Here is a 21,943-nt window from a genome sequence, read left to right as displayed (position 1 = left end):
ACCGATGCAGGGCCTATGATCAATCGACCGGCTCCCCCGCAAGCCGACGACGAAGCAAGAGGGGGGAAGGGGGAAGGCTGGGCTGCGTGTCGTGAAACGGCACATCCCGGCCGTCTTCCTTACCTAAGTTCAACCAAGCAAAAAGTTCCACTTGTCGATCCAACGTGGTCGTGTCCGACGCGTCTATGCACAATCGTGCTTCCGAGCTAGGGCAACGTGTGGAGACTGTATCTCGCTCTCGTATGTGCTGAATGCTATAGCGAATCACTGCTGTTTTGGAAAAGGTAGGTCATCGCGGTCTTCGTGAAATCCTGATAATCAAATGAGATGGGTCCATGAGTCAAGATTCAGTATATATTATTGCTCGATACAAGGACTGCGCAGTGAAGATAACCGAATGCATCCTCAGGCATTGATATACAACTAGAACCAGTCAATTAGCTTCCTATCTTTGACCTACAAGCCACGTGTTTGACAAGTCAATCAGCTACAATATCACAATATCATCCACATAATTGATTAGCATCAACCCTGATGGCCAATGAGGCCAAGTAGAGAACCGACAGCCAAGAGGTTCCTATTCCTCCAGTCACCAATCACGACAAGCCCTCATGCCAAGGCAGGACATCCACCGAGACATACTCCCTCGTCGCCGTTAGAAGAAGGTTGTATGCCTCAAAGGGGTAGTTGCAATCTCGCGTCTTGCCAGGATCGTCGGTAACCCTCCACGACTTACTGCCGAATCTGGATAGCATGTTTGCGACGAATAGGCTGTAGGCTACGCCGACTGACGACTTCACTGGCCAGGCGCGGCTGTACCAAATCAAATCAAATTACAATGCTGATGGCCGGCCACATACACATAATGTACATGCATTGCATGGGTCAGTTCACTCATTCGGCCGAGAGAAACGAGGTTTATGGTCACTGTACGTTGTGAATGCACTCTAAACTCCTGCAAGAACTCCAGTTTCCAGCTTCATCGTGGTGGCTGAACATGCATTTAAGCCGTCTTGGCTCAAAAACAAACAATGGTCGCTTACATGCCTGGGCGACATGATGCATGACTTCTCCGTCTCGGTCCAACCTTCACCCCATTTTTGTTTTTGGCAGGCCTGTAACAATCTGTACAGCGTCACATGCTGGCCCGCCCGCTCCAAGACCGCACCCCCAGGTCTAAATGTAATCCTCCCTGTATGTACGTACTATTCGTGCTTTCGTTCGTCCAATCGTCAATTTCCCCCCATGTCAGCGAAATAAGTGAGCAAACGGAGACAGTGTTGGGCAAGGATATCCCTTGGGTAGTGTGAGCGTCAGACGGCGCGGAACAGCAAGATCCAGTCGTTAATATACCGCTCTCACTGCGCCGATACGCTATGCAATCCCAATGGGCTCGTCTGGCGACCATCTTATCCGTTTAGCAAAAGGCTCCTGGTAAGACGCAGCAGCAAAATCGCAATCCTGACGCTTGTTCGGACTCGAGGAGCGGTCGGAGACTGTCCCAGAGGAGAGGGATTCCTAGTTCTTGAGATCCTCATCGTCAAGGTGGATCTCAGCGGCTTCCTCAGACCCTTGGTCTTCACCATGCGCTGGAACAGTGACCACTGCTTCCGGTTGGTTCCACATTGCTTTGATATCATCTCTGGTCACGTTCTCGAAGGCTGGCGGGGGGGGCTCCTCGTAAGCAGGCAGTTCACCCTCGGGTGCTGGGCCTAACTCGTACTGGCCCTCCATCTCAGTGTCTGGTTCATAGTTGTTGTGGGGACTGAGTAGTTGCTCGTCACCTGAAGAGTCGTGTTGTGCTTCATCTGTCGCAACATCCGAAGCAAGAGGACTATCAGGCATATCTTGAGCCGAAGACGCGTTATCGGGGTTTAGATGCTTGAAACTCCAAGTCTGCTCAAGGGGCGTGCGGCTTGGTAGGTCTGGCATGTCGATTCCCTCGTCTTCAGTGCTCCGCTGGATTGATTGACCGTCGTCAAATGTCATATCGGTCAATCGAGCAAGACCGTCATCGCTTTGAGTCTCGTAAGCATTCTCCGAGCGTGACAGTTTACTACCACCATGAATTGCGGGTTGGTGCAGGTGAGTACGACCTGCTTCTGGCCCCTGGAAGGCGCTCGGCGACCCATTTTGGGAGGAGCCCTCGCCGAGACGCCGGCCTTCCCCCGCCCCGGCATTCTCGTCGTCTGAACCAGCGTTGTCATATGCATCAAGGATCTCCTTGAAGCGGGGTCCCCCAAGTGCTTGGTCGGAACGTCTACGGTAGAACAGGAGATACGCAGAAGAGTCTACTATCCTCTCCGGTGAGGTCCTTGACACCGAAGAATCTATCACCCAAGTTAGCATCCTGTAATACCTAGCTGAAGTAAGACAACTCACCATTGTATGAATACCACTGGTGGTCGACAAAGTTCTTTGCATGTGCGGTGTAATGACCACCTCCCAGTCCACCCCAATGACAGTCCACTCCGATCAGGTCGTATACCTCCTCCTTTCCGTCTTCCTTGTTAAGCACGCGACGAGTGAGATCCAGACCTTCAAGAGGGAAGTTGACCAGCACTTCAAGCTTGTCTCTTCTATAGCCGCTCGAGCTAAATCTCTTGAGGTGGACCACAAGAATGTCAGGTGTCTTCCACAGATCAAACTTCTTCGTGGCACGCTGATGTTGCTTGCAGCGTGGGCAGTACCAAGTGTCCTGCTCCGACAAGACTTCCTCCCGCTCAAACTCATCCAGACAGTCATCTAGTGCGATCCCCGTCTTACGACGCTGGCTTCGGGTCTTTACCGCCATCTCAAGCTCTCGGTCAGGGAGGGTATCACAATCATCCCACGTCGCGTGCGATTCACCGAAAAGCTGCACGTAAGCATCGTCATTCCAGTCGACGACAATACCTTCACTGAGGCGGATGAGCGGGCCGCCATCGGCCACAGGCTGCTCCATCGTAGCCGGGTCAGGATCCATGAAGTCTTGTTGCTGTTGCTGCTGCTTCTTGTTCTGTCTCTCGAAGCGCTTAGCTCCTTTCTTCCCGTACTTTTTGCCAGCCTTCATCTTCTTACGACCGCCTGGCCCCTTAGCACCCGACTTTTGCTTGGGTCGGTGTGGAATCTGTGGTTGCGTCAGTGTGCTGCATTGCTAGGACCAATGCACACTTCTAAGGTGTGTGTGGGGGCCATTTGCTGATGGTGCGTACCTTGACGACTGGGGCGTTATCTTCATCGCTTTCTTCCAACATTCGCGTGGCCGAGACCTCGGGGCTGCGTCCGTGAGGAAGCTCGTCCGAGCTGCTCTCTTCATTGGAGCTCGTATCAATGGTTGCGCTGTCCCGGGTGTCGTCCGAACCGGTGGGTTCCACAATCCTAGAAGAAAGCTTATGGAACTCACCGTTTTCCTGCACAGTGTTCATACCAGTCGCGAGCAAGGACCCGGATTCGGTGAAGAAGCCGAGCTGAAACATGTTCTGCAATTCGGAAGGTAAAAACACGTCGGGGTCGACCCAAGCAGGCGCAACCTTATTGAAGTTGTACTTGGCAGGTTGTCTTCTTCCGCGTCAGTCACAGGATCACTAAGCTTGCCGTGAGAAGAGCTAGTCATACCTTGATTTTGGCCGACTATCTTGAGCGGTTGTGTTCCTGTCAGCGACGTCTCTCATGGACACATCGACGATGTCATCTTCACTTTTGACGGAATGGGCAATGACCTTGCTATCATTAGAGGAACTGGACTCAGACCCAAGCACTTCAGGTTCAGTGGTATCAGACGCGTCCGAGTCTTCTCGTCGACGGAAAATCTCATGTTTTGAGAATGTTGCAATCTTCTGCAAGATCTTGCGGCGGATGACATCCTCGCTTTGTGCCTGCAACAACTGTCAGTAACCAGGGGTTGGGGCTCCAGCCGGGCGCTTGTGGACTCACCTCCTCGGGGTCCACTACGATAAAATGAGGAAGACATGCGAACGACCAGCGGCTGTGAGTGAACCTGCCGGATGCAGGTCTACGGTGAATGACAGGTACCAGAACCTTACTGAAGACCTCGGCGCCTGGGGATTCAGCCTCATCTATCATTGAGCGAACACGACTCTTATTCTGGGAGTTCTCAAGTTTCCTAGATTCGGCAGTGTTCCAGTTCGTTGGAACTGCTTCCAGCTCGTATATCCAAGCGTTGTCATTTGTCTGAATTTCTTCAGAAGTGCAAGCGCCATTGCTGTACTGTTTGTAAAACTTGCTCTTCCACTCCTCGGCACCGTGCAATCGTTCGGCCGGGACACCAGTCCGACTGCTGACGAACTCTTTCAGCATTTTGATCGATGATGATTTGTCCAGCTCCACTCGGATGTCGACGGGCTTGTCGTTGAGTGGGAAGAACTTGACAGTATGTGACCACTTGCTTTCAATTGGAAGGGGCAGGGTAAGATTGTTGAAAGGATCGAAGGTAATGCTAACTTTCGCGCAGTTGGGGTCAGGGCAAACCAGCGTCGACTTGTAAAGACCCGTGAAAAGATCTGCAATAACCGAATCGTCTCGCTTCTTGGTGATGTCCCAGACCTTTTCAGCCATTTCACGGATCGCAGCGGGGTTGTTTATCATCTCGTCAGTCGAGTCGGGCTTCTCAATGTATGGCTTCTTTTTGATCCGGCTGAGATCCTCCTGCAAGCCGTCGAGCAGGAAACCGAGAAACTCCTGAGAATCCTGTTGACCCCAACCTGAGAAAGCTGGAGCATATTTACCAATAACGCCCTTGAAGTGTTTGGGTGTAACGGACGCCTGTGGGCTATCCTTGTAGATTTCTTGGAGAAGATTCGCATACGCTGCTGCGACGTCACCGTTATGTGCCAGCACGTTGTCGCGATTGATCTCACTCTCCCACTCGTTAGACAGGAAGTATTTGGTCAGCTCTTCCACACTGCGCACACATTGTAGAGCAGCATTCATGTAGCATGTGTTGCCCAAGTTGCCAAGCCCCACGCATCCTATTTGCCTGCCAGACTTCTTTTGAGCCCGGCCACGACTCAATGGGGCCGAGGGGGCAGGACTAGTGCGGCCACTTCTGGTGTTGCGAGTAACCGCGAAGCTGGTAGAGCTGCTGCGCACTGTTGATGTCTTCTCCGAGGCTTTGGACGGAGAGTAGTTCGACACATACGTGTTTCCTTCAATGGCCTCATCAAGCACGATCGACTCGTCGGTCGTTATGGTTACAAATTCCATTGTGACATGACCGTTGTAGTTGATATCAATTGTGACATCTCGGAAGTCGATTTTGACTCTGTCGACGTCCTTCTCCAGGGCGAGGAATGAATCAACATCTAACAGCAGGTTCTGCCACGAGTCTTGAGGGTTGATTGGGTCAAAGGGTTGCTGAGGCGAGGCAGGAGGAGTGGGCGCCGCACCAGCAGCAGGGGCAGCTGCTGGCAGCTTTCGCGGAATTCTCCATACACGGACTTTATCCTTAAGGCCAATATCCGTACTTTTTTTAGCCTGGGAGAGAAAAGACTTGTAGAGCGTGGTACGGCTTCTGGCCAGTCTTATCGGTGGGGGGTTCTTGGTCTTCAGGATTTGTGAAATGGGTATCGGGCTGTTGGCAGACCACAGCCGGTGTATCGTGAGGACCAGGGGATGAAATTCCAAAACTACGTTTGAATCGAACTCATTGTCGCTGGTTTTATGAGCATATCTGACAATGGGCCATTGGCCGGGCATAAGGCCAGGCCATTCCATCAGAAGGTCCCACGCAGCAGGCGGGAAGACGCCAAAGTGCTCAGTATCCATTCCGGGCTTCAGCCGGACGAACTTCTTCTTGAGGGAATCCGGAGTGCTTCCAACCGTAGGGTCATCGATGACTTCCCAAATGATGTCCGAGTTGTCGACCGGGTCAATAGACTTTGATTCCGGCGGTGCCATCCTAGCCTTGGGATCTCTGCTGTCGCCAATAACTGACTGAACCCACTTCCTCGAGACAAGAAATGCCATCTCCCCATCCTCCAATGGCCTGACTGCCATTTCTTCACATAAGGTTATGATCGACTTGATGTGAGACTCCAAAGACGATATAGAGTCCGGAAGCGGGGGCGTCGCACATCTCTGGTGAGCAGTGCGGCGTCCTTCCGAACCAGTATCAGGTAACACACTTTCAGTCATGATAATAGAAGGGACCGCTTTTTTACTCCCTGGCTCCTCGGCGTTGTTGGCCTCGGCGCCAGATGGCGCGGGGGTGGCAGCTGAGATCATATCGACGTCCTCAATTGTGTCTGCGCTAGCCTCCGGATCCATGCTTGATGCTCTTCTTTTCAGAGGTGATGATGCCCGCTCTGGTGTGCCTGCAGCGGCCCCCATGATGGCGCGATGGTGACTGGGTGGAATGCCAGTGAATGGCGACGAACCTCTAGGGTACGCCTTGGGTTCGGGGCCGGGGGGGGTGTCACCACCACGGTCACTGTCAATGGTGAGATCTGCGTAGGCGCCAGATGGTGAACTGGCAGCCGACTCGGCGTATTCGTTGTAGTTGAGGCCGGTTGTGGTTGCCTGCAGTCGCGGAGGAAGGCTCGATACGGGTGGCAATGAATCGGCTCTGAGGTACGCAGGCGATGCAGGGTTGGAAGGGACGGCTGACGCGCTCGTGAAGGAGAAGTTGAGATCGCAGTCGGCCTCGCAAGACTGAATAGGAATGTCCGGTGAGGTGCTATTTACAGCGTCGTCTTTGGCAGTTCGTCGATTTGAGATCTTCCTTTTCTTTGAAGAAGACGTCTTGACGGCGAGCTGCAGACGCAGCTCTAGAAGGTTCGGTGGGTGGTCCTGGTGTACGGCGTTAAAGTCCCTCGCTGGGAAGTCGCCGCTGTATGATTGACAATAAACGAAGTCGTCGTGGACGTCGCTAAGTAGATCAAGCTCGGGGATGGGGTTTTGCGGCGTTACGAGAGCGGGCGTGGCAGGTGGATTGGAAACTTTTGAGTAAAGGTATTTACGAAAGATAGGATCGAATTATTTCTTCTATGCATGCTACCCTGTACTCCGATTAAGGTGAACTTAGCGTCTTAGTATTGCTGGCAAAAGTGCGGAATAATATTGTTGCAATTATTGACCGCATCAATTAAACATCACGCCTCCATCACTGCAGGATAATTCATGATCTGGGACATAATTTAAACAATGTGAGGTTGTTGTAATGCCTCAATGTGTGTAAGTACCTGAGTGTACGTTGAATGTGCGGATCCCAGTGTTCTTGCAGTGAGTTATGACAGTTTTGTGTGGCTTCAGTGTCTGTGGACTCCACGCTTTCAAACTCTGACAACATAATACATCTGCTTCTCAGCTGCAGGAAATAAGGGTTTCGTGTCGTAGTTGAAATTCTGGGGGTGTCTTCAATTTCTCAAATGTGGTGAGTTCAAGGAATAGGGTTGCTTAATCTAGATGTCCCAATCCAGGGACAACCTTTACCGATCAATTGCTGGAGCCTCACGAGAATAGTGCTTAGAGCTGGACCGTGCACCAGGCGGTGGTTCACCAGTCCCACCCACACCGCGCCCTTCCTCCCCTGAACTACCCCGCCGTCCATATCTAATGTAAGATGTCACAGCCCTATATCTAAAACCAAAAATCGACATGTCCTCTTATCCAAAGTGAAAATTCCTCTGAATTATGGGTACCTAATGACATGTCTCGGCGGTGACCTGGGGAACTGTTGACTGCCTTGATGCAGACTGTTTGTATTAGCAACAACCATGGAATAAAATGAACCTCATTATGCACATGGCAGAGGTCACTTAGAAGGCCAAACCGGCTGGAAAGCTGACTACTCCTCCAGCAAGCCAAGGACGTAAGGAGACAGGACGGATGATCGAAGATCTTTCTGGCAGACAAGCGCTAGCAAGCCAGGATACCAAGACTTGGAGGTCTCATAATCTAAATATAGTTTGCATTCTTCGGGTCTAATGGACCTGTCTATATCGTGGGTTACCAACTGCCTCTAATCCTCAGAGGCAGCACGCCTTGGGGCCAGTTCCCCCTGCCCCTAATGCCGTGGAACGCACACCGAACCTGTCAGGGATACTTTTAAGGGCCAGCAAAAAGTAGACTTTGAAGTCTCAACCATCTAAACGTCCACGCACGCCTAAACAATGCCGATGCAGGCCCTTGCCTCAGCCTCTGCTTCCCAACGCCGACGCCCTACACAGATCCATGTTCTTTGTGTCATGCTGGTGGTCTACTCGGTCCTCCATACGCCGTCTCTCAGAGTTTAGGCTCCAAATCCTCAAACTCGCTGAGTTCCCTGGCCGGGCGAGCTCCTGCGCTCGCCACGAGTCTCGCCTTGTAGTCTCTCACGTTGGTGATGATGAGTGGTTCGGTACCATTCGTTGGCACTTTTTCGATTCCAACGTCTGCATCTGGCGCCTCCTGAGACTTGGGGCTTGTTCCCCGGGCAATGAGATACACCGCCAACTTTGCTCGAACAGCCGAAGTTGGAGCAATGTAGGTCGAATAAAACTCGAGCATGTCGGATTTGGTCAGTATCTTGACATGCGCTGCGTCTTCTTGCGCTGCGGAGCAGTTAGCAGCATATCAAAAATTGAATTGCGCACAATCAATCAACGTACCGGCCTCGAAGTCATAATATTCGTTAGCTATTTGACTCCAGTGGCGTCCAGTCTCCTGGTCCAGGTTCTTCAGCTTCTCGAGACGCTTGATGATGACGCTCCTCTTGTGGCTTTCGAATTCAGTGTCGCTCATCTCCGCCAACGCGGTTAGCTGTTGTGTCAGAAACGAATCAATGCGCGATTCGAGATATTCAGATGTCCTCTCGCTCTGGATAATGAAGCGGAACCCATATGTGGTGGAACATCCTCGAAGTCCACTGAAGACTACGTATCCAAGTTGCTCCTTGGTCCGAAGCTGATCAAACGCAGGCTCGTGCAGAATCTGATCCAAGAGCTGCGTCTTCGCTCGGATCACACGATCCCCCTTATTGCCGATATGGAGGTAGTATTCAATGCAATGATTGACATTGGCAGGATCGTGTAGCGTTTTCTTGTACAAAAAGTTCGATCCAGGTGGGAAAATGAGTGAGCGAAGTATTGGCAGTTGATCCTTTGGTAGAATCCGTGGTTTCAAGGTTTTCTCAACCATGGCGGTCAACTTCAAGGCGTCCTCCTTGTAGAGGTTGCCATGAACGTATACCTCGATATGCATTTGCGACATAAGTTGCTTGTGAAATTCCCTGGTGGCATTGGCAGTGATACCCGGCAGCTCTGCCTCGAGTTGGTCGACGACGAAATCATGCTCTGATGTGAGCCACGAAATGTAGTCGCCGATTTGTGTGAATGGCTGTTGAAGCTCCCAATTGCGATATCCGCGACTGAGTCGTTCTTTGATAATGTCAAAGCGCTCATCCTTGATCTCAAGATCTCGCATGGTTATAAGGACCTGTTCTAGCAAGACAGATAACTTGTCATTGTACCCTGCAACCTCAGCAAATAATCCACGGGAGTCGAGAGTGACGTTGTACTGCAACCCAGCAAGCTCGGCATCATATGAATATTCCTCGAGGGCGTCTCGTACTAAATCCGTAAAAAGCTTCGCCTTGACGGAATTTTCGGCGGACGCAAATATGATCGGATTCTTGCAACTGATGATCAGGTTCGCCTTGGGGACCCAGAAGGTGTCGTCTTTCTTATACCAAGTCCTCGCAATATCATCGTTTCGGAGCACCCGCGGTGCGATAGCTGGCTCCTTAACCTCCTTCTTCTCCACTTCCAGCTTGGTAGGAATAAACTGATTCTTGTGCGGGAGATGTAGTGCGGGCAGACGATCCTCTGCGTTGCTATTGGCTGCCTTTGAAATCTCCTCGAGAAAATCTGCAGGTATCTTCTCGGCCTTGTACTCCGTACCGTACCATTTCTCCTTCTGATCCCAGCCGCCCGGAAAGTCTCTCGACACTATAGTCATCCTGAAGTTATCGGGCCTGAGACACTCAACTCCTTTCGCAATCAGCTCAGGTTCGAACTTCCGCAGTCGATTCTGTCCACTGAGGAGCCATTCTCGGGGCAACGGTTTCTGCATGACGGAACTGATCTTGCTGGTGAAGCGACTGGCGGGAGTTTTCTGCTTGAACTTGAAATCAACGTCGGCCATGCCCTTTTGTTCCTCGAAAATCCATTCCTGCGGTGGCGTCTCCCGAAGCAGCGCTACATATTGGAAAAAGATCTTGATGACTTCTTTGTAATTTTTCAAGCCCTAAATATCATCAGTCGTGGGGGGGTTCTGCAATCATCGAATCAAAACATACCTCCTTAGTCAGTCGGACCTGACAATCGAACATGCCGGGTGTACCAGGGCAAATCGGATACGCCCCCGCACTTAGCGAGTTGGCCCAGCCCTTTGATTTGATGTAGGACATGATACTGCCAGGTCCTTCATGGCCAATCAAGTGACTGATGTACCGACTCGGCTGAGACTCGTAGAGCATCTCCTCGTCCAAGAACGGGAAAAATAGGCTCAGTTCTCTCGAATCCATGACAGGCTTCGCGAAACATTGCATGCTCAACTGCTCCTTGGCAAACGGCACTTCTGTCTGCCAGCGGTTCTGGGGGAGGTGCTTATTTGGAACCGCCGAGAAGAATTCGGCCACCCAAGTTTCCAAGACATCGAGAGGCTCGCGACCAAGAACACAGAGCTTCATCCTGTTGGAAGAGTAGTGCTTCGCATGGAATTCGATAAACTTCTGGCGGACGTCAATCCCCTTGGCTTCGGGCTGCGTCTTCAAGACCTCGAAATTCCCCGTTGAGAAGTGGCAGTAAGGGTGCTTAGGGTTGGATAGAGACTTCTCGAGCTGGTGCAAACGCCATTGGTCGCTCTGCAGGTTCTTCTTGTTCTCGGAGTCCACGGCACGGAGTTCACGATCCAAAGTGCTTGAGAGGAAGAGCGGCTCAGTGAAGAACTGTGCAAAGCGATCTAGAGCACCATAGAGTGGAGAAGGGTTGATCTCAGAAGGGTTTTCATCATTGCTGGGTTTGGCTCCAACCTCAAAAAAGTAGTTGGTTGACGTGGCGCCGGTGTACGCATTCGAGTGACCCGAATGTGCTGGAACAAAGATAATTAGTACACTCCAAGTTCGGGCTCTCTCGAATAAGGGTCGCGAGTCCTGTGCGGCGCCTAAGGGAGAATCTGCATACAGGAGAGATATTGCCCATAGGCATTTTCTACCGGATACTTTTTTGTCCCCATGAACAATAGCTATGGCGGGCTGCGGTCAGCTAAGACCCCGGAGCAACAATTAGGGCTCTTGGGACGTGAAGACCTACGTGTTCTACGGCATGGGCCATGCCCGGCATGTCATTCTCATCGCTGAAGTTGCCCACGTTGACGTCCAAGGCCGCACTGGCCTTGTCCGTCTCTGGATCATGAACCAACAGGCACTCAAGCTCGTTGGGCAAACTGATGACACGGTAACTGCGATCGTCTAGTGAAGGTGTCTCGAGGTTATCGGCGAGCCTCTCCACGGCGGGTCTTTGACTTTTGTCCCGCATGGTGACGTCGACGTCCTGGCCGACCGCATTATGCGGCCTTGTAGCAGGTGACATTGCGGAGAATAGACGCCGGCCGCAGCGCGTGAAGACTCGCAGAAGATGATGACAAGGGGGCAGATGGAAATAGCACAGTCCTCCGCAAAAGGATTGTCTGGGAGGCGGCGCAGAAGGACCCTTGTTGTCGATGAACCGGCGGGGGATTTACCAGTTTTGTCGGACGAAGAGAAGTCAGAACATAGGATGGCGTTCTTCTACAAGGTCTGTGCAGACGACTGTGGGGGCCGCTAACGAGACGGTCTCGCACCGCAGATTTGGGGCGAGTCGTCGTCCAGTCCCGTGAGGTGGTTGCCCTGGGCGCGGTTGTGGTGCGTGTGTTGGTGCGACGGAGCTTGCTGGCCGTAGCAAGCGTGGTTGCACTGATAGCCGACGTGGAGACTCGGCTCCTACAGTCTTGTGTACAAATAAAGATGCAGAGAAGATCGTGGACAGGTAAGCGTTGGCCGCCGAAGTTTGAGGGAAGCCTGCGGCCGTGGCTAGTGATCAAACCGAGACGGTGAGACTACTCAAAGTACCTCGCAGTGTGGATTATCTAGCACGCAGAAGTCGGCTAACAGGGGTTCGTGGCAGGGGCTCTTGATCGTCCAGGTGGCGGCCTTGTCAAAGCTGTCAGCTCAGCTCCGGCTGCTGTCAATGAGCATTGAGGTATCCGTACTCTTCTTATAAGACTGGCGGCAACGGACCTCCAGACTAGATACTAGAGAGACGTCTGATCTGAAATGGATCCTAGGAGACCCCGGTAACAATTGGAGAGACACGTGTGGGGCGCGAGTAAGTGACCCGGGGGGGTGCAGACGGGTTGAGCTTACAGCCGTAGTATCCGCTATTTTCTCAATCAAATATCAACGTCGTCGAGGATTTCTGTGACATGTCGGGAAAATGGGCAGTTATAGGAAGAAGAATCAATATCGACCGGGGAAGGGATGTAGTGGAGCCGGGATGGACTAAGGGTAGTGACAAGAGATAGAGATATGCCTTGTTCCTTTTAGGTTGCGTAGCCGACAACGTGGTCGATTGGATTGGACACAATTTTGAGTCGATGATCTCTGTTCGATACGCCGCACCGCCTCCGGGCCGTCGCGAATGTCCGGAGTCAGTCTCAAAACAATAATGCTACTTCGACAGGATGATAAACCCAGCTTAGGTCTTTTAAAGAAGGTATGCAGCTGCACTAGTTCAAGTGGCGCAGCAAGGCGGGCAGGAGCATCCGTCTGCGAGGTCGGTTAGGCTGATAGTGCGTACTTAAGCAGCTGATTTATAACTCAGATCGGAGTTAGGTATGGGTGCAGGCTCCGAGGTACGCACAATTTGTGCTTGCACAGCTTGAGCGTGTAAGAAACACTTGGGCGACTAGGTTCAAGTATTTAAGTAATGTAAAGTAGAGTTGGGGTGACCAGCGGAGCGCCAGTGAATATGGATGACGGATAGGCAAAGTGTTCTTCTCATCGATATTGCGCCGGCAGCTGATCGAGATTTGTTGCTTGAGGAACTCTTTATCTTTGCTACTGCAAGTGCACTGAGCAGTCTAAGGTGAGTTCTGAAGTTTGATGGCAGTGGTTGGCAGTTGCAAGTCACACAAAATAAGCAACTTGAGCGTTAGTGCATTGATCGCAGGACCCGTTTTTGGGCGTTGCGATGGGAGTTGTCTGCCACTAGTCTCGGCTTGATACTATTTAATCGGCCTGATCAATCATCGTGATGGAAAATTGCGACAGCCACGTTTCTGTGCTACAGAGCCCTCAAGGTGCTGGTCATCAAGGTAAGCAAATTTGACGAGTCATGGGCGAGACTTATTTATAATATCGTTTCAGACGAGACCGCCGTAAGCGACTCAGGTAGAATGCAGACGGGTAATACCCAAGACTTTTTGTTATCTTTTCTATCGGTCGAGGTTTCGGTTGACAGCTCCCGCTACGTTGCATAAGTCACTTTTTCCCATTAGCATCCAGGCAAATGACAGTTGATCGGGTAACGGGGGGACAAGGCATGGGGGTTGGGCGGGGCTCGTACTTCGTCCGTGGCAATGGCAAAGAGCGGAAAAGTTCAGCTTGCAACTTCGGCACATTTGCTGAATACCTCGATAACGTGATGTTGTGTCAAGAACGCGACGTCAACGTTGAGCAGCAATTGGACGCACGAGTTTGCGTAGGAATGCTCACGAACAGACTAGCTCTGCGACAGCCCCACAGTGAGACTCCATTTCCAAATCTTCCTGTCCCCGCCAAAATACTGGACAATTCCAATCAATCCGGAACTCCACTAACGCTCTAATGCCGGTCTCGCTCGCAGCATAATAGCATGGCAACATGGTTGCGAAGCCCATTACAGGCCCGTGGACTCGGGACCTGGACGGTCTAGCTTTCGGCAAAGTGGTGGCATCTGCCGGCCTTGCCCTGGTCGGTTAGGTTTCATGTTTGCAGACCATATGTCTGCCTACATATTGGACCAAGATGAAACTCCGCTGCTCTCATCGTCTGCGAGTACGCAGAAAATATCGGAATGATATCGGTTTGCCTAAATTTTCTTCCACGAAGTATTGAAGCCATCTTGAGCTTAGTTGATCAGCCGCGGCGGATTATGCACCCCTCCCCCCCGACTTGGCTTTCAACAACACGAGCGGCACACGTCCGACAGACCTTGCCAGACAGTCCAACGGCTGATCGGGTGTGCTGACCCGCTCTCTCGGTATGGGCCAGGGGTATCTTTCTCAAACTATCGAATACTGACAGGGTCGAAAAAGCAAAAAGAGCCGGCCAGGCTAGCTCACTGGCATGTTCCGACGATTGCCAGGCCATAGTGCTGTGTGTGGGACATGTGGGGGCTATTGGTGACTGTCGTCATCAGCCTACCGATAATAGCAACAGAATTTACCTAGAGGATGAACTGCTGTCTTGCAAGCATGCAGTTTTTATTGGGAGCTAAAAAGCCAAAAAGAAAAATTGGGTTGATGGCCCGCAGTGGCCATAACGCATGAAGTATAGACGTTAGGTCCTATCAGCTCCATATCCAGCAATTCGGGTGCTTGACCTCGGCTCCGTAATAGGTCAGCTATGCTGGAAGCTGGGTAAGGACGATGATCGAAGTCTGACGTGTCTGGCGAGTTATCGTCTAAGAGAACGCCAGCTGGCCAGTTGAAGACTACTTGTGTTGGTTAATCTCGATCGAACATCATGAATCGGCAAGTTGATGTTACAAGCTCAGCTTTCAGGCAAATACACCGACAAGATGACGTGAAGATTTCATCATCTCCGCAGTGTAGTAAAGTATTGTTGAGAGACGTACATGATAAACATGGCTACAAGAATGCCCGAGGCCACGCCAACCGTCATGCGTGTTGGGGTGCTTCTTTGTGGCAGAAGCGCTAGACTCCCCTGTCGAGTCAACATCCAGTTGTTTGTTTACGTATTACAGAAACAGTTGTAACCAGTGCATGGAAGAACCCAAGCCGAAGTATACCTTGTGTGGTCGGACGACGTGAGTGGACGACGGCGTTGGCGTCAAGATCTGCCAGTCGAATTCCCACATGATAGCGCCGTGCAGCACAGCCATCCCTATCATGCCCGTAGATTAGCGACAGAACGTCTTACGGGATGCATTGCAGCGTAGCAGTAGCTATGCACCGGTACCATCGTCGAATCTAGCGGAATGAAGAGGTGCACCATCTTGTGGTGGTTGAAATCCAAGGCTCCGAGGTTGACCGTGAATGGCCAATCCCGTCATATGCAACCGCAGTTGAGCGTCCGCTTATCCATGGGACGGCGGGGGACAGGGGTGGATATCTCAACCGGCCCGAGTTCTGGGTTTTCCCTGTGCATACCAAGGCACGGCATGACATGTATTCCGTGCTGATGTAGACAGCATCATGCCGTGACCGGGATCAAAGCAAGCGGCTGCAAACCTTCTTTCTATTTCTACCTATGAATGTAATTGCTGCGCTCTATGTGAGGCGAGCCCCTGGTACACAAAGAACGTCAGTCTTGCTTGCATTGGGTTTTACCGGAACCGCTCGGCCCGTGTCGTTCACGTCTTGGGTGTAACAAGGGCCATGACGATAATGGCAAACATATGCCGCCTGATAGTACAGATCTCAGAGGCGAAGGCGCCGTGCAGCCACTTTGGAACCAGTACGTGAACCTGTTGGGCCTGGATTATGTAGAGTTCGCTTTTCAGTCAAGACCGTCATTTCAATCGAACCAATGCAGCTGACAATATATAAGGAGTTGCCCATTACCTGAATAGCAACCCCGACGTAGGCTGATGCCGGATGTGGATTTGAGAACTTGGCGCTAAAAGTGTCGTCGCATCATAACTCAGATAATCCACCCTAAGACGGGACTGTTGAGTTAGTAGCTTGGATTTTCTGTTACTTGAGAGCAGTCTTGCCCGGGCAACTGCTTGCCATATGGCCAGACTTTCCACAGGCATGGCAGTTCCCTTGGAAAGCAGGCCGCTGCGCCATTGCGCCACCTGAGGATAATGACTGCAAGCGATTGCCTCCAGAGGATAGTGACGTCAGGCCTCCAGCAGCCGGCTTGTTCAATTTCACTTCCTTCTTCCGTCTCTTCTCGGCTAAGTCTTTTGCCTTGACCTTCTCGGCGGTTCTCCTCGCTCTAGCATTCCTAGGCGTGTTGTTTCCCTCATTGCCAGAAGACATGCGAGGACTGTCGTTGTATGATTGCCGCCGGGAGTTCCGTCCAGGGGAGTGGCTCTCATCTGAAGACTCAGCGTCCGAGGCAGACTCGTCGACATATCCTGGCGCATCAGGGAGGGGCTACTATAGGGTAAGCTGAGAGTGATGGCGGTAGAGCAAATATCACATGCCTTCTTCTTCTCCATGTTGTATCGACGAAAGTGCTGTACGTGGTGATCTGAATCATCGGTTGAATCCTCGTCCTCTGCAGCCTTGGAAGAATCAATCTGAGAAAATCCCACTTGCACCACATTAAGCGGTGTCTCAACTCGACGTGTTGCAGGGTTCTGGACATCTAGCACCCATCTAGCATCTCCGAGCTCTGCAGCTTGTTTGACAATGGCAGCCTCGCGTTTTCTCTCCCCCTCATCAATGGCTGCTTGGATGGCCACTCGATCAATCTGGGGTTCGGCAACGGTGGCCGTAGACGGCGTCCCATGTGAAATTTTGCGCCGCTTCGATGATTTTTCTTCGCTCTTTGGAGTAGATGGTGACGAAGCGGGTGACGGTGATACCGCTGCGCGTTGCATGAATTTCATAGTTAGCAGTCGCGAAGACATGCTTTTCGGGGTTTGCGACGCCATCTTATCGGCAGTCAAATCTGGTGTATGCGATACGGAGATGACGAAAAGCCAGTAGGACGGGCTAGTGAAATTACTCAAAAGCCGTGTGTAGAAAATGGCAGCGTAATATTAGCGACAGCCCAAGCAAACTTTCATTTCACGGTTGCTTGTATCTTCAAAGAAATTTGGAAGGAAGTCCTCGGGTCTGTGCATCTATAGGTCTGTTCAAGTGGCCCGTGCGCATCGTCTCTACAGACCTCGAAGCAAGCCATGGGATTAACTTAACATCCATCTATTGAACTCGATTTCAATCCAATTGAACCAATCCCACCCGATCGGAAATCCAAACCATCATGATACCACGTCTAGCAGCCAGAGCGGCTTCGCAGCTACAACAGCGCACACACGTCGCACAACGAGCTTTCACGAGCTCTGCCTTGCGACTAGCTAACGACGCGAAGTCCGCCATCCTCGAAAACAAGATCGAGACGACTCCCCAAGCCAAGAGCGAAGAGGAATCTCTCGGAGTGACGGAGAACGAGGAACGAGGTCTCCAGCAAGCACCCAACCGGAAAGGAATATGGTCGAGAAGTCAGCGGCCACGAGCGAAGGCGATGACAGGACCTCGGTTCGAACAAACCGACTTCGACCTCCAAGTAAAATACCTCAGACATGGCACACAAATCGAAGGAATGAATAGCTTACACGCTTATAGCCTCAATCGAAAGCTGCCATTGAGCTCATTCACAGACAGCCCGTCCACTGGACGCATGACCGAGTTGTAGCCTGTGACGGCGGAGGTGGTCCAGCTGGACATCCCAGAGTCTTCATCAACACCGACAAACCCGAAATCGCAGTATGTGGCTACTGTGGGTTACCGTTTGTAAGTCCCCCTTTTTCTATGGGCGAAAATCCAGTAACAACAATTGCTGTCTCGGCTTAAACCATGTGTTAAAGTTGGATTCTCTGTGCTAACATCTCCTCTAGGCGAACGAGCACCACCGCGAACACCTCCAGTCACTTCCGCAAACCTCATATCCCCTTGCATAAATCGCAAAACCTACGCCCGTTAAGGAGATCATCATACGCCGAGATTGGAACTTCTGATTTCGCATTGATGTCCGGTCGAACCTGAGGGACTGTGTATATACAACTACCAAGAATGGCTTCGACTGAGTAGTTGACAGGCATTCAATCCGTCTAACCAGTCTGGACCTTTGTCTAAATAACAGGATCATCTTCATGTTATCGCGTGTTCGTGCAGTTAGTTTCCGTCATGCTGCCTTTGCTTGATTATACTATCTGTAATACATTGACCCCTAGAGGTACGAATTACACTCAGCGAAACTGCCAATCCTGGAGCTCCGATTTGCAAAACAGTATCCCCACCAAGCGCACCTACGTTTTTGGCCGCGCAACCTACATCAACCAGATCGCTATGCCGTCATCGTCAATAACCTCACACAATTTCTTCACTTTCCTTCTACTCGTCCTCCTCTTCACAGCCTTCTTTCCCGGTCTATTCCACCATCTAACCCTGCTCCCATTCTCCTTTTTCTTCCCATCCTTCTTCCCCCCTCTACCCGCCGCAACGACCCCACCAACCAACACAATGTGGTTCCAAAAGCAACTCTCCCTCCCGCCCAAGTCGCGCGGATCCTACCTCATCACCGACCACATCGTCAGCTCGATCCCCGAGATCAAGGATTATAAAGTCGGCCTTTTAAACCTATTCGTGCAACACACATCGTGCGCCCTGAGCCTCAACGAGAACTGGGACGACGATGTCCGCGCCGATATGAGCGATGCGCTCGACCGCATCGCACCCGAGTCCGGGCCCAAGGGGCAGGACTTGTACCGACATAGCGCGGAGGGACCGGATGATATGCCCGTGAGTAATACCAGGCTGCGATGGTGCGAATTGATGCGAACTGGTGAGAGGGGGACGTGCATAACGGGGAACTAGGGAAGAAGGGGTTGGCTAACTGAAGGTGGCCCGACCTAGGCACATATCAAGAGCGCGTTGATTGGCGCGAGTGTGACGATCCCGATTAGGGACGGCAGGTTGGTAAGTAGCTGATATTTACTTTGGGTGTGGTCTTCGTGGCAGGTTAACTAATGCACCTGAAGGCGACGGGCACGTGGCAGGGCATCTGGTATCTCGAATTCCGTGCTGTGAAGCATACGAGACGGGTTGTGGCTACGATTCAGGGTGAAAAGGCATGATCGTGAAAGAACCCACGAATGGAAACAGCCCATAGAATGAGTATTCTTAGTCACAACCTCTGAAGTCCGCGTTTGCGATTCTCCAACTTGATTGATACTTGATGGTACATGCGGTGGCTTCTTCGAAAACAATGCAAACCTACCGGCCTGCTAATTACTATCCTCTCTAGTCTATGAGGGTGCATGCCAAAATCTAGTCTCTGCGCCTCTCTTTCTTTCTCTCTCGCCAGCAGTGTCCGTTTGTGTCTCACCCAGTCTGTATATATTTGCCCGATTGATGGCTTCCATGGATGGGAGACCAAAAGCTACTCGACAAAAGTCAACAGGCTCGTCAAGTATGTGACCGACGGCATTACTGAGCTCCCTGATGGTCCAGCCAGAACATCCCCAGACCCCTTGTAGATGCTCAACCCATAGTCGAATATGTCAAATGCTAGTAGAATCGTAGTCGTAGTAGCGTTGTCTGATACCCCAACATGATCTGCTTAACATAATCTCTCCGGGTCATGAAGTGCTGTTTCGCCAGATACTTCCAGCAAAGACCCGCCTTAGTTCGTTCCATTCTCCTCTTTCAGATCTTTCATGTCTTCGTCCCCTCCGGCCAGAACCTTGGTTTGCGGCACGTAGTCGTCTGGTGCCGATCCAGGTGTGGCCGCCACAATCTTGCCGTCCTCGTCAACAAATTCGAAGTTGTATCGGCTCAGGAGGTGGGGAATCGCCGAGAGTTGAGGACCGTAGCGCGCGGTGTTATCGTAGAGCTCGAAGAGAGGGACGGCTAGTAGCTTCATGTTTTTGGGGACACTGAGGACCTCTGTAAAAGAAAGTATTGTCAGCATGGATGCGGTCTTGATGCGGCTGGAAGTGGACAGAGTTGCTTACTCGACTCAGGCAGCTGGATGAAATAGAGCTTCTTGCACTCTTTGGGCCGGGTTACATGCGCCGGGATAAAGGGGTACATGAAGGTCTCGAAGTTGGGTCGCCACCACTGCGCCAAACAGTCGCCAATGGTCCAGTCGGCCGCCTCCTCGTCCTCGCCCAGGCGACCGACGGGGGCCAGGCGCTCGTCGAGACGGGCCTTGAAGCCATCGACCTCGTCATCCTCAGGCTTGAGGTAGTCGCCAGGTAGCTTGAAGAAGGCGTTGGCGATCTGCAGCATCAGGATGTGAGGGTGGTTGTGTTCGTGACAGACGAGGATGCCCTCGCAGGTGCGTCGCATGCCGTGGACATTGTAATGCTCCTCCAGCCGCTTAAGCCGGGCTATCACTGATGGGTCCTCCTCGGGCTGCGTCTCCTTCACTCCGAATGTGTAGTTGGATAACGGATACAGCCGGATCGTAGTGGGCTGGTTGGCATTGAACTGGAGCGGAATGATGGGCGGGTACGCCGACTGCAGCGCCGTCGCTGTCACGGTCGACATGGTAGGCTGATTGATGAAGCTGGCAATGTGCCCTCGATGTGCAATGCAATGCAAAGGTTCTTGAACTCGAGTGCGATGCTGCGGTTTGTTGTCCGTCGTTGCGCGCAATCGTCGAATCCAATGTGCAATTCCGTGTGGCGGTTGCTGTTAGACGAATGCTGAAGCAACTCAACACAGAATAAGGATCGTCTGCTTCATTTAACGAGCTACAAACACCCAAGTCAGCTAGAGTGGCGCAATCCTGCTTTACGAGAGTAGTGATTGGGATGTAAGCTTCGAGGTAAAGTAAACGCTAATTTGATTCGAATATCCCCTGTCTACTGCATCAAGTCCAAAGCTGTCTTGCAGCCATTTAAGTCGAAGGGGCCAAGCCTCTATTCACGACTCTCACTTAAGCTGATCTTAATTGGGCAAGCGGTGAGCGAACTCGAGCTCTACCCACTTCTACTTTAACACTATTTACAAGTACTCTACAAACCTCTAAACCTCCAACTTAGCTCCATCATACTCCAAGATATTCACCTGTTAAAATATGTGACGGCTAATGGGCAGCGACTTCGCTTCAGTTAGCTCATGCTTTCTCCCAATAAATAAAAGACGTGATGCATAGCTTAATACGCCCTATACCAGGCTCTTTATTATCTCCTCCACTTACAGCTAGTTGCCCAACGGTACTATACATATCGTAATGCAGACAACATCATGGGCAAGCGACCCTGCCATAAGCTTCTAGCCGCTTGTCACACTTCATGCATGCTGCGAAGCTGTTATGAGTATATGTTACTGTGTGCATTAGTACATTGGTGAAGACAAGTTTGTTTTCTTTTGCAAAGTCAATTTACTATGTACAAGCTACATATCTGGAAACCATCGCAATCGACATCATCGCGTCTAAATACCCCGGTGGCAAAAATAAAAATTCCCCAATATATATGCGATCCTAGATTAAGTGGCGCCTTCATGAAGGCTGGAATCGAGAAAGGGGCACGGAGTCAGATGTAATGAAGATAGGGTCTGAAGCAAAATGAGTATAGTGGAGTGAGATTGCATGCAGTAGCTAATTGGATAGGCCGACGATGGCATAGCCTGCCTATCTGAACTCGTTCCACCGTCGCCACGGAATATACATGGGCAGTCATGCTCTGGATATTTCTGATATCGTTTTCAGGAGGCTACACTAATAGGCAGTGCAAAGCTCCAGTAAACGGCTTTGAACCTCCTTGGTGGCCCTCTTCTAACATTGTCTGATCCGTCTTGGAGACGTGGTCCACAATATCTTCCTTCTCACGAGCAAAGTTGCCGGTGCCTAAATTATGATTAACATCGTCTCTAGAGATGAATAAATTGAGATATAAGTAACCTTTGTAAACCTTGGCCTCGAGGTATCCTTTAGCCATCATAACTTTGATATGATGAATAAACTAGCGGCCGGCCTCTTGCTGCATGTCTTTTAGCTTGTCTTGGACCCTGCTCT

At 51.3% G+C, this 21,943-nt stretch overlaps 7 protein-coding genes across 7 annotated transcripts; 3 read left to right on the top strand and 4 right to left on the bottom strand.

The window, feature by feature from the left end:
• Positions 1 to 329: 329 nt before the first annotated feature.
• Positions 330 to 891, top strand: BCR38DRAFT_419902 (uncharacterized protein). The gene has a single exon (XM_040859350.1). The coding sequence runs from the start codon at positions 542 to 544 to the stop codon at positions 719 to 721; it is 180 nt and encodes a 59-aa protein (XP_040719672.1). The 5' UTR covers positions 330 to 541; the 3' UTR covers positions 722 to 891.
• A 627-nt stretch (positions 892 to 1,518) lies between these two features.
• BCR38DRAFT_334358 (uncharacterized protein) lies at positions 1,519 to 6,330 on the bottom strand (the record flags this gene model as incomplete). Its single annotated transcript, XM_040855307.1, has 6 exons — positions 1,519 to 2,330; positions 2,383 to 3,109; positions 3,204 to 3,540; positions 3,598 to 3,857; positions 3,916 to 6,076; positions 6,122 to 6,330. 6 exons carry the CDS (start codon positions 6,328 to 6,330, stop codon positions 1,519 to 1,521), a joined length of 4,506 nt encoding a protein of 1,501 aa, XP_040719671.1.
• Positions 6,331 to 8,223: 1,893 nt separating this feature from the next.
• Positions 8,224 to 11,570, bottom strand: BCR38DRAFT_334232 (peptidase M16 inactive domain-containing protein; the record flags this gene model as incomplete). Its single annotated transcript, XM_040855296.1, has 5 exons — positions 8,224 to 8,531; positions 8,589 to 10,224; positions 10,277 to 11,070; positions 11,163 to 11,223; positions 11,292 to 11,570. 5 exons carry the CDS (start codon positions 11,568 to 11,570, stop codon positions 8,224 to 8,226), a joined length of 3,078 nt encoding a protein of 1,025 aa, XP_040719670.1.
• Positions 11,571 to 15,679: 4,109 nt separating this feature from the next.
• Positions 15,680 to 16,994, bottom strand: BCR38DRAFT_90895 (uncharacterized protein). The gene is made up of 2 exons (XM_040865758.1): positions 16,395 to 16,994; positions 15,680 to 16,344 (listed from the first exon to the last, which is right to left on the bottom strand). Exons 1-2 carry the CDS (start codon positions 16,845 to 16,847, stop codon positions 15,937 to 15,939), a joined length of 861 nt encoding a protein of 286 aa, XP_040719669.1. The 5' UTR covers positions 16,848 to 16,994; the 3' UTR covers positions 15,680 to 15,936.
• Positions 16,995 to 17,179: 185 nt separating this feature from the next.
• BCR38DRAFT_454663 (zinc-finger domain-containing protein) lies at positions 17,180 to 17,876 on the top strand (the record flags this gene model as incomplete). The annotated part of the gene is made up of 3 exons (XM_040861722.1): positions 17,180 to 17,482; positions 17,542 to 17,709; positions 17,814 to 17,876. 3 exons carry the CDS (start codon positions 17,180 to 17,182, stop codon positions 17,874 to 17,876), a joined length of 534 nt encoding a protein of 177 aa, XP_040719668.1.
• Positions 17,877 to 18,438: 562 nt separating this feature from the next.
• Positions 18,439 to 19,052, top strand: BCR38DRAFT_333458 (uncharacterized protein; the record flags this gene model as incomplete). Its single annotated transcript, XM_040855230.1, has 3 exons — positions 18,439 to 18,717; positions 18,832 to 18,894; positions 18,957 to 19,052. The coding sequence occupies 3 exons, from the start codon at positions 18,439 to 18,441 to the stop codon at positions 19,050 to 19,052; spliced, it is 438 nt and encodes a 145-aa protein (XP_040719667.1).
• A 548-nt stretch (positions 19,053 to 19,600) lies between these two features.
• On the bottom strand, positions 19,601 to 20,469 carry BCR38DRAFT_454661 (cleavage and polyadenylation specificity factor subunit 5; the record flags this gene model as incomplete). Its single annotated transcript, XM_040861721.1, has 2 exons — positions 19,601 to 19,863; positions 19,932 to 20,469. 2 exons carry the CDS (start codon positions 20,467 to 20,469, stop codon positions 19,601 to 19,603), a joined length of 801 nt encoding a protein of 266 aa, XP_040719666.1.
• Positions 20,470 to 21,943: the final 1,474 nt, after the last annotated feature.

The sequence above is a fragment of the Pseudomassariella vexata genome (genome assembly GCF_002105095.1).
Source record: "Pseudomassariella vexata strain CBS 129021 chromosome Unknown BCR38scaffold_2, whole genome shotgun sequence".
Classification (NCBI taxonomy): Eukaryota; Fungi; Ascomycota; class Sordariomycetes; order Amphisphaeriales; family Pseudomassariaceae; genus Pseudomassariella; species Pseudomassariella vexata.
The sequence above is the reverse complement of the archived record's forward strand: the minus strand, read 5'-3'. Positions and strand labels throughout refer to the sequence as shown.

Excerpts from the sequence above, each read along its gene's own strand:
- BCR38DRAFT_90895 (XM_040865758.1), bottom strand. The coding sequence starts at position 16,847 with ATGGCGTCGCAAACCCCGAAAAGCATGTCTTCGCGACTGCTAACTATG. Across the intron at positions 16,345-16,394 it reads ACAACATGGAGAAGAAGAAG|CCCCTCCCTGATGCGCCAGG; the intron begins GCATGTGATATT and ends ACCCTATAGTAG.
- BCR38DRAFT_419902 (XM_040859350.1), top strand. The coding sequence starts at position 542 with ATGAGGCCAAGTAGAGAACCGACAGCCAAGAGGTTCCTATTCCTCCAG.